The sequence below is a fragment of the Chionomys nivalis genome, chromosome 22 (assembly GCF_950005125.1).
Source record: "Chionomys nivalis chromosome 22, mChiNiv1.1, whole genome shotgun sequence".
Taxonomy (NCBI): Eukaryota; Metazoa; Chordata; class Mammalia; order Rodentia; family Cricetidae; genus Chionomys; species Chionomys nivalis.
In genome coordinates, this window is record NC_080107.1 from 52,083,060 (window position 1) to 52,099,411 (window position 16,352).

A 16,352-nucleotide genomic window follows, 5' to 3' on the forward strand; every position below is an offset into this window, starting at 1 on the left:
GGAGAGTGGGGGGCAGATGTAGATTTAACCAAAATGAAGTGTACATGAAGAAGCTACTTGAGAAACAGTGATCCTGAAATCCAAGTTAAAGCTAATAAGGGGTGATAGTAGAACATATGTGATATAAAAGAACATGGAAGAATACTGGGAGATAAAGGGTTAAGAGGGTGTGAAAGGTAGGAGGAAGAGAGATAGAAGTTTGTTAATTAAAATTAAAGATGTATAATAGAGGAAAGAATGTAAGAATTGAAAATTGAGAAGGAATTGCTTTGAAATGCTGTCTTCTAGACAAGAAGAGGCTATATCACAAATGAACTGACAACAGGTATGGTTATCCATACAAGGCCTTCACAAGACCAAGAAAATTAAAAATTTCAGCATAGAAAGGAATGGGTCAAAGCATCCACCCCTACCTGAAGATCTTTGGCAGTTGATAGCTGTTGGCGTGGATAGAGTCACTTTTCTTCAGGAGTTAAGGCCAAGGGTGGCTTCCACATTTCCCAGTAGGTGACCACATGAGTACACACAAAACGGGAACACTAGTTTGTTTGAGTGGGTTAAAAATAATAAAAATTAAAAACTTTAAAAGAAGGACATGGGTTTGGGAGGAAGACATTATAGGAATTCACAGGGCAAGTTGGGCGGGGTAGAGTAAGGGGTAAATATGATGAAAAATGATTCCTACATTTATGAACAGTTCAAAGAATAAAGAAATACAAATTTAAAAAATTACAGTAAAAAATTGATATCTATATTCAAATAAAGATAAGTATGAATATTTCCCTCATTATTCATCTTGCTTGTTTTAAAGCATGCAGTACATAATTACTATGTCTGGTCACTGTGCTGCTTGCTTTTTGTCTGCTTGACACAACCCTAGACATAGCTGGGAAGAGGGACTCTTACCTGGTTATCTCTATAAGCTTGACCTAAAGGCAAGTTTGTGGAGTACTGTCTTGTTTAGTGATTACGTGGAAGAGCCTTCCCATTGTTGGTGATGCCATAGCTGGGCTGGTGGTCCTGGGTTACATAAGAAAGCAGGCAGAGCAAGTCATGTATACAGCAGACCCTACATAGCTTCTGCATCATTTCCTTCCTCCATGTCCCTGTCTGCCCTGCTTGAGTCCCTGCTATAATTTCCCTCATTAATGGGCTGTATCTTGCTTGTGTAAGATGAAATAAGACCTTTCCTTCCCAAGTTGTTTTCAGTCATGGTTTTATCATGGCAAGAAAAATCCTGGCCAGGACAGTCACTTTCAGTCTAAAAGACTTAATAGCTGCTGAGCAAATTTTCTCCAGTTCTCTTTCCCATATATTCTCCTAAATATTTATTGTTTATTGCCATGCATTTCATTTGTTTTAATGATTTTCCATGTTTTTTATTTATTTCATGGGTGTGTTCACACCTGGATGTCAGATACGTTGGAATTGCTACTGTCCTTCCATTCTGCGGGTCCTGGGGCGGCTCAAACTTATGTTCTAAGACTTTATGGCAGTGTATTTTCTCTTAGGAACCATCTCACTGGTCACATTTTAGCTGTTTTTTAATTGGTTTTTATTGAGCTCTACATTTTCTCTGCTTTTCTCCCTACCTCTCCTCTCCCCTTCAACCCTCTTCCAAGGTCCCCATGCTCCTAATTTACTCAGGAGATCTTGTCTTTTTCTACTTCCCAGGTAGATTAGATCCATGTATGTCTCTCTTAGGGTCCTCATTGTGGTCTAGGTTCTCTGGGATTGTGATTTGGGGGCTGATTTTCTTTGCTTTATGTTTAAAAACCACTTATGAGTGAGTACATATGATAATTGTCTTTCTTAATCTGGGTTACCTTACTCAAAATGTTTTTTTTTAAGAGTCACAGTAACCAAGCACGTGATTTTTTTTCTCCCCTTAGTAATAATCAACTTTTTCACAAATTGAAATGTATTTCCTGTAAAGTACCACACAATGGTTGAGATAGAATGGCCCCAGTTCTAAAACATGTACTGAAACTTGACTAAAGCTCTGTAAGTGCAAGGCAGGTCCAGTGGGTATGATGTGTAGAGTAGTAGGGATGGAGTGATTTTGTAAAGGCAAAAATGGTGGTGCAGGGCTGTGGGTAATCCATTGAATTTATTTTATTTCTCATAGTTTGTTTCTATGTGTATTAACCTCTAAAATATATAGATTTACTAATGTACATATATGACTTATTTGCTTGAGGATTTTATAATAATATGCCAGAGACTGGGTGTCAGTAACAGAAGAAATTCAATTATGTATAGTTCTGGATCTAGAAATCTATGATGATGTGGTTTATTCCTAACTTTTTGGATGTTAGTAACTACCTCCTTTCTATATGCTCATGTAACAGAAAACAAAAGGGTACAAAAATAAAGAGAAAACCATCTTTCTTTTTTATTAACATATTTTAGTGATTTGGGGGGAAATTTCATATCATGTACCCTAATCCCACTTATTTCCTAGTCCTTCCACACTCTATCCTTATAGCCTTACCCATCAAAAAGAGAAATACTAAAAAAATCCACACTTTACTCCTTAGTCTTTCCCACCTCTCTATCATGTTTTCATTTGTCCCAGCGCACTTGGAAACTGTGGTATGTCACGTGGTATACCATTATTCCTCAAACATCTTTACTTGAAAATTTTTATTGCACTGAGTTTCTGGTCTGGTTCAAGGCCTCTGGCTTCTGATACACCATTAAAATTGGACCCTTTCTGAGACTTCTCTCATATATCCTGCAGTTGCCTTTGTGTCATAGAGGTCCTGAGGCTACAATTCTACAAGACTGCTCCTTCTAGCCAGTCAAGATGGGATAGATGATGGGGTTGGACAACCCAAAGCCCCAGATGTGTGCCTGGGTGGTAGTTGTTTTGGTCATCTGAGCCTCCACTGGATTGCCCCTCTCAGGAGAGGGTCAGGACCAACTCTCCTATGCCCACACCATAAGAGCCAGTTTCTCCCACACTCATGGTGTAGTGTGGGTCTAGCTCTCACCTTGCTGTGACCCCTCTCTGGGCCACTAAGGGCCAGATCTACTATGCCCATACCACTAGGGTCAGTTCTTCTGGGAGTGGGGGCAGCTCTCCCACTAAGACAGCTGTTGAGGGTCAGGGCCAACTGTCTGGTACCTAGGTCAAAAGGCTAACTATTCTGTGGCCCCCAGTGACAACACGGGCCATGGACAGCAACAGAGACTCCAGTTTCTTTAGGATCATGGACCCAGACATGACACTCAGCTACACCTTTGGCCTGGAGTTCACCATGGCCTTGGGTGACATCATGGCCCTTAGACAACAATGTGGCCTCAGATCATGGCCTAGATCCTGGGCATCTGTGTGACTGTAGGTAGTAAAATTGGCTATAGATTTCAACATAGATCCCATCTTTGGTAGAGCTACAGACTCAGAGACATGGTCCTTGATGGTAGTACAAGTCTGGACATCACACTGCCCCAAATGGCAGCTTAGGCCACCAATATTAGCCTGTTCCCCACTACTATGATTATGTCTTCAGTTCTTTTTCTCGCCACAGTGCAAAAACTGTTCCACTTCTTCATCCATCCCATTTTTCTACCACATACTTGTTCACTGTAGAGGTGCCCACCTGGTGCAGGGGCTGCGGGTGTTTGTGTAGAGGAACAACTGGGTGGTATAAACTTTCTTTCTTTAAAGGACCTCAATACTTTTGAATCAGTGTACTATCATTATGACATCATTAACAACTAGTGAGGCACTTATGAATTAGTTTAAGCAATTTAATTAATTTCTTATTCTGCTCTGAAAGCATTCACATTAGAAATGGATAGTTTCAAATTGAGGTTTGGCAAAGTCATCCATAAAATGTTTGTTTTGTGTTTATGTGCTTTGTTATGATATTGGATTATATTTCTAATCTTATTATTTTTTATTCCTCAACTGTCGTAAAATGTTGTTATGACCCTTCTAATGTATGTCACTTAAACATACAAGACATATCTGACAGTGGAATTGCATGACCCTTATCGACCCACATTTTCTTTCTTTTAATTTTAAACTGTAGCTTTCCCTTTTCCTTTTTGTCTTTGTTTATTTGTATTCTTGTTTTTACATCCTAACCAAAGTTTCTTTTCTCTTCCCTCCTACCAATTCCCAATCTTCTACTTCTCATCCACTGTTTCTTTTCAGGTACAGAGGTTCCTCCATGGATATCAGTTGGTCAATGTGTATCAAATTGTAATGAGATTAGGTATCTCCTCTTCTATTAAGACTGTATGAGGCAATCCAGTAGGAGGAATGGGTCCTAAAAGCCAGCATCAGAGTCAGAGATAGCCTCTTCTTTCATTGTTAGAAGTCCCACAAGAGGACAAAGTTATACAACTGTCAGATATATGCAGAGGGCCTAGGTCAGGCTCATGCATGCTCCCTGATTGTCAGTTCAGTCTCTCTGAGCCTCTATGAGGTGAGGTTAGTTGATTCTGTTGGTTTTCTTATGTTGTCTTTGGCCCTTTTGACTCCTATAATCCTTCTTCCACCTCTTCCACAGGATTCCCAAAATTCTGCCTAAAGTTTGGCTGTGATCTCTGCATCTGTTCCCATCAGTTGCTGGGTGAAGGTTCTCTGATGACAACTGGGCTAGTCACAAATCTATGAGAATAGCAGAACATAATTTGGAATCAGTTCACTGACTTTTTTGCCAGTCATGTTTAGTCTCTAAGGTATTACTTTTTTTGTATCTTGGCCCTTAAGGGTAAACTGCCTCTCAGGTCATGGCTCTTTAGATGGAACAGACATTATTTGGTCACTCCCACAATGTCTATGTTATCTTTACCCCAGGACATCTTGTCAGCAGGACAAAATGTAGGTCAAAGTGTTTGTGGTTGGTTTGCTGCCCCAGTCCTTCCACTGAAAGACTTGACTGGTTATAGGAGATGACTGGTTCAATCTCTGCATCCCCCATTGCTAGGTGTTTTAGCTAGGGTCACCCACATAGATTCCTGGGAAGTTCTATTGCTTTGGTTTTCTAGCAGATACCAGTTGTCTCTCCCAGTACTCTCTTCTGCTATCCTCCTCTTACCTAATCCTTTCTGATCCCATCTTATTCTCTCTTCCATGCCCCTCTCCCCATCCACTATCAATGTACATTCTATTTCCCCTTCACAGTGAGATTTTGCATCCCCCACCTTCTTGAGGCCTTCTTCTTATTTAGCTTCTCTGCATCTATGATTGTAGCACGTTTCTCCTTTGCTGTATGACTAATATGCACTTATGAACACTTATATACCATGTTTGTGTTTCTGGGTCTGGGTTGCCTCATTCAGGATGATCTTTTCTAGTTCCACCTATTTGCCAGCAAATTTCCTAATGTCATTATTTTTAACATCATTATTTTTACTCAATAGTACATTGTGCAAATGTACCACATTTTCTTTATCCATTATTTGAATGGGGAATATCTAAGTAGTTTCTAGTTTCTGGTTATTGTGAATAAAGTTGCTATGAACAGAGTTGTACAAGTGTCTTTGTTGTATAGTAGAGCATCCTTTGGGTACATGCCTGAGATTGGTATAGCTGGGTCTTGGGAAAAATACATTACCAATTATAATAGGATTTTTCTTTTGAGCTACCCATCAGCCCCCAAATCAGGGCACAGAAACATTTTATTAGTTATAAATATGCAGCCTTATATTATGCCTGTCCCACTAGTGCTTTTTATTATTATTTAATTGAAATTTTACATAACAATCCCAGTTCCCACTTTCTCTTCTCCCCCTACTTCCTCCACCTTCCCCACCTCCCTATCCCCCATCTACTCCTCAAAAGCATAGGGTTTCTCCTGGGGAGTCAACAAAGTCTAGCACATCACTTTGAAGGATGACCAAGGCCCTCCCCACGATATCTAGGCTGAGCAAGGTATCCCTCCAAAGAGAATAGGCTCCAAAAACAGTTCAAGCAATAGGGATAAATTCTGCCTGCACTGCCAGTGGCCCCATAGCGATACAACTATCACCCACAATCAGAGGACCTAGTTTGGTCCTGTGTTGGTTTCCCTGCTGTTATTCTGGAATCAGTGAGCTCCCATTAGCTGAGGTAAACTGTCTCAGTGGGTCTTCACCTCTTCTCACATATTATTATTCCTCCCTTTCTTCAACTGGACTTTTGGAGCTTAGCCCAGTGCTTCACTGTGACTCTCTGCATCTGCTTCCATCAGTTGCTGGATGAAGGCTCTATGATGACAATTAAGATAGTCATCAATCTGATAACAGGAGAAGACCAGGTCCATCATCCACCACACTATTGCTTAGGGTCTTAGCTGGGATCACCCTTATGAATTCCTGGGAATTTTCCTAGTGCTAGGTCCCTTGCTAGCCCCATAATTACTTCCTCAATCAAGATTCTCTTCCCTTTCTCTCCCTCTCTCCTACTCTCATCTCGACCATCCCATTCCCTCATGTGCTCCATTCTCTATTCCCCCTCCCCTTCTCTTCTCCCTTCTCCTCCACCCACTTGTTCCCAATTTTCACAGGAGATCTTGTCTATTTTCCCTTCCCAGGAGAAACCATATATGTTTCTGTTACCTAGCTTCTCTGGGGTTATGGACTATATAGACTGGTTATCTTTGGCTTTGAATCTTATACCCACTTATGAGTGAGTATATACCATGCTTGTCTTTCCGGGTCTGGGTTACCTTACTCAGGATAGTTTTTTTCTATTTATACCCATTTGAAGGTGAATTTCAAGATGTTATTGTTTTTACATTTGAGTAGTACTCTCTTGTGTAAATGTACCACATTTTCTTTATCCATTCTTCAGTTGAGAGTCATCTAGGTTGTTTCCAGGTTCTGGCTATTACAAATTGTGCTGCCATGAAAATAGTTGAGTAAATGTCCTTGTAGTATGATTGAGCATTCTTTGGTTATATGCCCAAGAGTGGTATTGCTAAGTCTTGAGTTAAGTTGATTCCGAATCTTCTGAGTCACCACCACATTGATTTCCAAAGTGGCTGTGTAAGTTTGCACTCCCATCAGCAATGGAGGAGTTGTCCCCTTACTCCATATCCTCTCCAAAATAAGCTGTCATTGGTGTTTCTGTTTCTAGCCATTCTGACTAATGTAAAATGGTATCTCAGAGTCATTTTGATTTGCATTTCCCTGATGGCTAAGGATGTTGAGCAGTTCCTTAAGTATCTTTTGGCCATTTGAAATTCTTCTGTTGAGAATTCTGTTTAGATCTGTACCCACATTTTTAACTGAATTATTGATTAATTTGATGTCAAGTTTCTTGAGGGTTTTTTTTTTTTTTTTTGTATATTTTGAAGATCAGTCCTATGTCTGTGATGGGTTGGTAAAGATCTTCCCCATTCATCAGGTTGCCATTTGTCTTATTGACTGTGTCTTTTGCCTTGCAAAGCTTCTCGGTTTCAGGAGGTTCCATTTATTTATTACTGCTCTCAGTGTCTCTGCTACTACTCCCATATTTAGGAAGTGGTCTCCTGTGCCCATGCATTCAAGGTTACTTCCCACTTTCTCTTCTATAAGGTTCAGTGTGGCTCGATTTATGTTGAGATCCATTTGAATTTGAATTTTGTGCATGGGAATAGATATGGTCTATTTTCACTCTTCTACATGTTGATATCCAGTTATGCCAGCACCATTTGTTGAAGATGCTTTCTTTTTTCCATTGTATAATTTTAACTTCTTTGTCAAAAATCAAATGATCATAGGTGTTTGGATAAATATTATGGTCTTCAATTTGATCCCATGGTCTATCTGTCTGTTTTTATGTCAATACCAAGCTGTTTTTGTTGTTGTTGTTGTTTATCAATGTAGCGCTATAATAGAGCTTGCAGTCAGGGATGGTGATACCTATGAAAGTATGAAAGTTCATTTATTGATCAGGATTGTTTTGGCTATCCTAGTTTTTTTTCCCTATATGAAGTTGAGTATTTTCTTTCAAGGTCTGTGAAACATTATGTGGGGATTTTAATGGGGATTGCATTAAATCTGTAGATTGCTTTTGGAAACATTACCATTTTTGCTATGTTGATTTTACCTATTCAAGAGCATGGGAGATACATTTCTTTTCTGATATCTTCCTTGGTTTCTTTCTACAAAGACTTTAAGTTCTTGTCATACAGGCCTTTCTCTTTGGTAAGACTTATCCTAAGATATTTTATGTTATTTGGGAAGGGTGATGTTTCTCTGGTTTCTTTTAGAGTCTGTTTATCATTTGCATATAGGAGTGCTACTGATTTTTTTAATTGATCTTGTCTCCTCCCAATTTACTGGATGTAGTGGGGTCATTTATGTATACTATCATATTATCTGCAAGTAATAAAAGTTTGACTTCTTTCTTTCCCATTTGTAAACCCTTCATCTCTTTTTGTTGTCTTGTTGCTCTAGCCTGTACTTCAAGTACTATGTTCAAAATATGGAGAGAGTGCAGAGCCCTGTCTTGTTTCTGATTTTAGTGGAATCACTTTGAGTTTCTCTGCATTTAATTTGATGTTGACTGTTGGCTTGCTGTGTATTGTTTTTATTATGTTTAGATGCATTCCTTGTATACCTGATCCCTCCAAGACTTTTATCATAAGAGCTGTTTTATTTTGTTGAATATTTTTCAGCATCTAATGAGAAGATCGTATGGTTTTTTCACTCAGTTTATTTATATGGTTTACATTTATATGGATTACATTGATAGATTTTCATATACTGAACCATTCCTGTATATTAGAAATGAAGCCAACTTGATCATGGTGGATGATGTTTTGATGTGTTTTGGACTTGATATTGGTATTTTGATGTGTTTTGTCAGCATTTTATTGAGCATTTTTGAATCCACATTTATGAGTGAGATTGGTCTGTAATATTCTTTTTTGTTGCATATTTGTGTAGTTTGGGTTTCAGGGTAAATGTAGCCTCATAAAAAGTGTTTGGCAATGTTCCTTTTGTTGCTATCTGTGGAACAATTTGAGGAATATATATATATATATATATATATATATATATATATATATATATATTAGCTCTTCTTTGAAATTTTGGTAGAATTCTGCACTGAAACCATCAAGGCCTTGGGCTTTTTTGTTGGCAGACTTTTGATGACTACTTTATTTCCTTAGGGGCTATAGGTCTATTTAGATTGTTTATCTGGTCTTTATTTAAGTTTGGTACATGGTGCCTATCCAAAAAATTATGCAATTCTTAGATTTTTTTCAATATTGTGGAGTATAGGTTTTTGAAGTATTTCTCTGGTTTTCATCACTGTCTGTTGTTATGGTCCCCTTTTCATTTATGATTTTATTAATTTTTAATCTCTCTGCCTTTTGATAAGTTTGGATAAGGGTTTGCTATCTTATTGACTTTCTCAAATAACCAGCTCTTTGTTTCTTGGATTATTTGTATTGATTTCTTTGTTTCTATTTTCTTGATTTCAGTCTTCAGTTTGATTCCTTCTTGACATCTACTCCTCCTGAGTGAGTTTGCTTCTTTTTGTTCTAGCAGTTTTATGTATGATGAAAAGTCACTAGTGTCAGATTTCTCTACTCTCTTTATGTAGATACTTAGTGTTATGAACTTTCCTCTTAGGACTGCTCTCATGGTGTCCCATAGGTTTGGGTATATTGTGCATTAATATTGATTGAATTCTAGTAAATCTTTAATCCTTTCTCTATTTCTTCATTAACCCAGGTGTGATTCATTTGAGCACTGCTCAATTTCCATGAATTTGTAGGCTTTCTGAAATTAGAATTGTTGTTGAATTTTATCTTTAGGCCATGGTAATCTGATAAGATATAGGATGTTTTTCCGTTTTTTAAATATCTTTTGAAGTTTGCTTTGTTACCGAGTATTTGATTTCAGAGAAGGTTCCATGAGGTACTGAAACAAAGGTATATTCTTTTGTATTTGGTGTGTGGAGTTTAATGTGAAATTTAAGCTTCAGTAATGTTTCCTTTACAAGTGTTTGCAACTATCATTCCTGATCAGTTACCCAAATTTTTCATTTCCAGAATCCACTCAGTTCGTGTTTTTTCTATTACTTCTATTTCATTTTTCAATTCTTGAACCATTTTCTTTACCTGTTTGATTGTTTTCTCTTGGCTTTCTTTGCTGTCTTTAAGGGATTTGTTGATTTCTTCCCATTTTTGTTTATCATTTCCTCTGCATTTTTAACTTTTTTATCTTTTCCTCTCTAAGGCCCTCTATCATACCCATAAAGTTATTTTAAGGGCATTTTCTTCTGTTTCACCTTTGTTGGGATATTCCTGTCTTGCCATCGGAGAACCACAAGTTCCTCTTTATGTTGTTAAGTGTATTCTTACACTGTTGTCTACCCATCTCTTTTTCTCATTGATTCAGTTGGGGCTACCTTGTTCACCAATTGGTGCAGTTGTGACCTGTGCAATAAGGTGATTGCTTCTCCAGGTGCAATTGGAGCAGTTCCTCTGGTGGTCCCTGATGTGGCATGTGATGACCGGGATATGGAGAGTTTGCTACAAGGTCTCTGGGACTTTAGTGTGGGTGGTGTGGCATGAGATGTGCCCTCAGGTGGATAAGGCCTAGATAGCAGGACTATCTATCCTGGAGCCCAGACACTCACCTCAACCAGGTGTAGGTGGGGCCATAGCTACCAGGATCACTTATGTGGTCATTAATGTGAATGATTAAGGTTGCGGGGAGGCCGCTGCCAGGTGTCAGGGGCATTTTTGTGGTTTGGGGCGCAGTATATTCTACCACCAGTATCTAGGGCCTAGAGAACAATGATGTACAGCTGGGGAATTCATATACCCTCCTCCTTCAAGTGCAAAGCAGGCCAAGGCTCCCTATTGGGACTTTTTTAGAGTTTTTTTGCCTGATGGTTCTATTTCTTCTATTGTGTCTTCAAATCCTGAGAGTCTCTCTTCCATCTCTTGAATTCTTTTGGTGATATGTCTATAGTTCTTGTTGCTTACCCAAATTTTTTCTTCTGAATTTGTTCAGCTTGTGTTTTGTTTATTGTTTTTATTTTTATGTTTATGTCATGAATAGTTTCCTTCACCTGTTTGATTTTCTTGACATTCCTTAAGGAATTTGTCGATTTCTTTTCATTTTTTGGTTGTCTTTTACTCTACTTTTTTATTTTTTAAGTTTATTTCTTTAACATAATTTCTTTATTGATTTTTTGGGAATTTTCTATTATTCAATCTAATTCTGTTTACAACCCAGTCTCCCCTATATGCTCCCCTACCCTTACAGTACTCACAAAATTAAATTTAAAAAATCTAAACAAAACAAAACAAGCAAGCAAGTGAACCACCAGGAACAAAACAAATGAAAAGGAGCACTTTTTTCTTATCCTTCTTTTCAAACTGACTAATACCTCTTCATTCATCCTGGTCTCATTTGGGAGCAGAGAGTTACATTGCCCAAATAACTTTCTTAGCAAATGTTCTTTGCAATGAGTCGTGGACCCAATTAAGGACTTTAGTTTCTGGTATACCATCATCACTGTATCCTCACCAAAACTCCTCTTTTATTTCTCCTGGCTGTCCCTGGTCTTGGAGATCCTGTGGGTAACATTTTAAAGGACCATCCCCTTTACAAGCTCCAGCTGGTTATAGATGGTGTAGGTACTGGGGTGGGCCACCCAAGACCCTAAAAGTGGGCCTAGGAGGTAGCTAAGCTGCTCAGTCCCAGCCATTGGGGCTGCCCACCTCAGGCAAGGGAGTAGAGGGTTCTCCACATGCTCATTGCACCAGTGTCAGCACTTCCTCACCTGTGGTAAGGGGTGGTTTCAGCTCTCCTGAGTGCAGGGGTCAACTCTTGAGTAAGGGTTAGTAGGCAGTTTGTTGTAGGAGAAGGCTTGTTCATTTCCTGGCCACCAAGACTCCAGAAATAATCACATAGAAACTATATTATTTGCAATACTATTTGGCCAATAGCTTAAGTATATTTCTGGTTAACTCTTACATCTTAAAGTGACTCATTTCTATCATTTTATATTTTACCATGAGCCTCTTGTCCTACCAGCAAGGTTCCAACTGACAGCTTGTGTCTTTCCCCTCTGGTGGCTACATGGCATCTTTTGATTCTATGTTTTTCTCCCAGCATTCACTTTAGTTTTCCTCACCTATCTCTACTTTGTCCTATCACAAGCCAAGGTAGATTTTTTATTTATTAACCAATAAAAGCAACACATGTACAGAACGACTTCCCACAGCATTTCCCCTTTTTTGTTTAAATAAAAAGGAAGGTTTTTAACTTTAACTAGGTATCAAGCAAGAATTACAGTTACAATATTTATATCTATTTTATCTTTTTAACATAACTAAGAAAAGCTATAACTATAACTATTCTTCAACACAATCAAAGACTCCAGAAGAATATTACCTAAGATAACAGCAAGTACATTGTAAACAACTTCCAAAATTCTAGACAGTTACCCAAAGTTCTTCTGTAATTTTGGGTCATCCATCTTCAGTCTACATGCCCATAGTATCTGGCAGACTTTTCTATGAAGCAGAAAATTTCAAAACCAGTTCTTCCAATATTGGCAGTTTATCAGTTACATTCTTCTGTATCATACAAAATGTTTGGCAGACTCTTTCATGAAGCAGGAACCCCAAAGGACCATCTCACCTTTAGGCAAATTCAGCAGTCATTTCTCTGTGGGTCCTACATGTCCAGTTCATACAACATAGCATCAAGCAGTCCAGACAAGAGCATCTTGCCCAAATAACAAACTCCCTAAATAAAGAGCCTCTTTGATTCCCATCATACTCTTGAAGTAATTGGTGCCGCCAGGAACAGTTGTTTCTCATTGTCATGAGTCCTAAGTTCTTAAAATATATTAAATGCCATATTCTATAGGTCTCTGAAAGATTTGAAGAATACATTTAACTGAAATATATCTTTATATATCTTGAAAATCTAACTAACGTAACTACAAGCTTGACTATTTTAGATGACTATTTATTGACCTGTATTTTTTAATTATACATTACATTTTTAAATGAGCTGTACAAATACAATATCTTAATCAAGAGTAGAATTATACAGATAATAAAATTGACCTAAGTCTTTTATCAATAGAGCAAGATCCATACCAATGCAAATGGCTTTAGCATATTCCCATTGAAATGTAAAGAAACATTTACAAACAATATTTGGGAATGTTGGGCATAGTTCTCTCCAAACTGCTTCCTGCTTTTATTTGGGCAAAGTAATTATTGGGGGTATTCATGACAACCTTTTGGGGGATCTTGCCCCATCAAACCACATTAGTCTGAAAGCAATCTAGAGGTTTGCATCCTCTGTGGAAACAAAAGAAGAACCTCTTTTCCAAAGCAACATATCCTTAGACCCAAATTCTGAAGTCATGATACCTTTAAAATATGTATGTTCATTAGCTTAGCAGTTTCCAGAATCAAATGTCTCTCTACAGTCAAAAAATTCAAAGAAAGCACAATAATATACATAATCCAGACACTGTGTATTTTCCATTTTTATGTGACTTATTTTTCTTACTCTATTACTTTTTCTACAAGTTTAATATATATTTTAATATCTTTACTCCTTTAATCTATGACTGTCTGTACTCTTTTATATTACATATACTGTCTCTTTATTATTTTTCTTCTCTCTCCCAAGCCTACATACATTTATCTAACACTGTGACCCATTTAGAGTTCTTTTATATCTGAATCTGTCCTATTGTGTGTCTGTAATCCTTTTCTGTCCTGGAGAGCTTTTAAAATGGTAAGCAGGTTGGTCACAGCAGCCCTGGGTGCTGGCTCTGCTTCTCTTTGCTTTTCAAAATGGCTGAGGTATCATTACTGCCAGCTCTGTGACTGCGAGGTTGGAGCCACACTCACCACTTTTATTCTGAGAAGGAGCATGCAGCACATAAACCCTTTTTATCTGAATAATAGCTAAATCTGCCATATAGCACACTTTGTGGCCTGAAAATACCTCTGTGTATGATGCCAGGAATCCACCATGCTCTCCTGTTTGTACACTTGTAATAGACTGGATTCTGCTGCCTGACTAGTTGGGGAGTGCTGAGCTATGGGTATGATCTCCGCTACTTTCCTCCTGGCCCCAAGTGGGCATACAGGCACCTGGGCTCACAAAGGCCACTCAAGTGCTCAGCTTCTTGAAAAAGCCACAGCAGCTTGTGCTGCAGTTTTAAATCCACATGTTTTGTTTGTTTATTTGCTTGGGAGTTTTTTGGTACTGCTGAATCAGGAAGATATCTCTTAAAGGAGCCACCAGCAAACAGAACAAGAAGCTATGTTAAACTTTGTTTTTTTGTTTCTAGACTTCCTTTTCAAGATTTCTTAAGTTTTATGTGTATTTAAGTGACACACATTGGAGTGCCAATTTGCTGCAAGAGAAGGCTTTTTTACTTTCCAGCTGCCCAGACTCCTGAACGAGTCACACAGAAACTGTTATTTGCAATACTGTTTGACCAATAGCTTAAGTGCATTTCTGGCTAACTCTTATATCTGAAATTAACCCACTTCTATTACTTTTTATTTTACTATGAGGTTTTTAGCCTATCAGCAAGGTTCCAGCTGGCAACTCATACCTTTCCCCTCTGTCAGCCCTATTGCATCCCCTGATTCCACCTTCTTTCTCCCAGCATTCAGTTTAGTTTTTCCCGCCAAACTCTATTTTGCCCTATCACCAGCCAAGGCAGATTTTTTATTCATTAAACAGTCCAGCTGTCCTTGGTGAGCTCTTATTAGATCAGCCCCACCGTCTCAGTGGGTGGGCGCACCCCTTGCAGTCCTGACTTCCTTGCTCATGTTCTCCTTCCTTCTGCTCCTCATTTGGACCTTTGTAGCTCAGTCCAGTGCTCCAATGTGGGTCTCTGTCTCTACCTCCATCCATCACCAGATGAAGGTTCTATGGTGATATGCAAGATATTCATCAGTTTGGCTACAGGATAGGGCCATTTCAGGCTCCCTCTCCTCAGCTGCCCAAGGAACAAGCTGGGGACATCTCCTTGGACACATGGGAATCCCTCTAGAGTCAAGTCTCTTGCCAATCCTAAAATGGCTCCCTTAATTAATATATATACTTCCCTGCTCCCATATCCACCCTTCCTCCATCCCAACCACACCATTCCCCCCACCTTTCCCCATCCTCCCCTTCTCACTTTTCTCTCCCCATCTCCCCTCACTCCCACCCAACCCCCACCCTCGAGCTCTCAATATTTGCCTGTCAATCTTGTCTACTTCCATTATCCAGGAGGATAACTATATGTTTTTCTTCGGGATCACCTTCTTATTTAGCTTCTCTAGGATCATGAATTATAGGCTCAATGTCCTTTATTTATGGCTAGAATCCAGTTATGAGTGAATACATACCATATTCAGCTTTTTGTGTATGGGTTACCTCACTCAGGATAGTGTTTTCTATTTCCATCCATTTGCATGCAAAATTCAAGATGTCATTGTTCAACAAATGGTGCTGGCATAACTGGATGTCAACCTGTAGAAGAATGAAAATAGACCCATATCTATCACCATGCACAAAACTCAAGTCCAAATGGATTGAAGATCTCAATATTAATTGGAACACACTGAACCTGATAGAAGAGAAAGTGGGAAGTACTCTACAACACATGGGCACAGGAGATCACTTCCTACGTATAACCCCAGTAGCACAGACAATAAGGGCAACATTGACTAAATCGGACCTCCTAAAACTGAGAAGCTTCTGTAAAGCAAAGGACACTGTCATTAAGACTAAAAGACAACTTACTGACTGGGAGATCTTCACCAACCCCACATCAAACTGATCTCCAAAATATATAAAGAATTCAAGAAACTAGACTTTAAAATCCTTATTAACCCAATTAAAAAATGGGGCACTGAACTGAACAGAGAATTCTCAACAGAAGAAATTCAAATGGCCAAAAGACACTTAAGGTTATGCTCAACCTCCGTAGCGATCAGGGAAATGCAAATCAAAACAACTTTGAGATACCATCTTACAACTGTCAGAATGGCTAAAATCAAAAACACCAAGGTAGCTTTTGCTGGAGAGGATGTGGTGTAAGGGGAACACTCATCCATTGCTGGTGGGACTACAATCTTGTACAACAACTTTGGAAATCAGTGAGGTGGCTTCTCAGGGAATTTGGGATCAACCTACTCCAGGATCCAGCAATACCACTCTTGGGAATATACCCAAGAGATGCCTTATCTTACTACAAAGGCATTTGTTCAACTATGTTTTAGCAGCATTATTTGTAATAGGCAGGACCTGGAAACAACCTAGATGCCCGTCAATGGAAGAATAGATAAAGAAAGTGTGGAATATATATGCACTAGAGTACTACTCAGTGATAAAAAACAATGACATCTTGAATTTTGCATGCAAATGGA

General features: G+C 38.7%; 1 protein-coding gene across 1 annotated transcript in view; it reads left to right on the forward strand.

Annotated features, from left to right (window-relative positions):
• The first annotated feature begins 3,179 nt into the window (after positions 1 to 3,179).
• Positions 3,180 to 16,352, forward strand: part of LOC130864374 (uncharacterized) — a 44,568-nt gene continuing 31,395 nt past the window's right edge. The window contains exons 1-2 of the mRNA XM_057754632.1: positions 3,180 to 3,273; positions 10,336 to 10,493. Of these exons, the coding sequence (XP_057610615.1) occupies positions 3,180 to 3,273; positions 10,336 to 10,493 (252 nt within the window). The remainder of the gene's footprint in view (positions 3,274 to 10,335; positions 10,494 to 16,352) is intronic.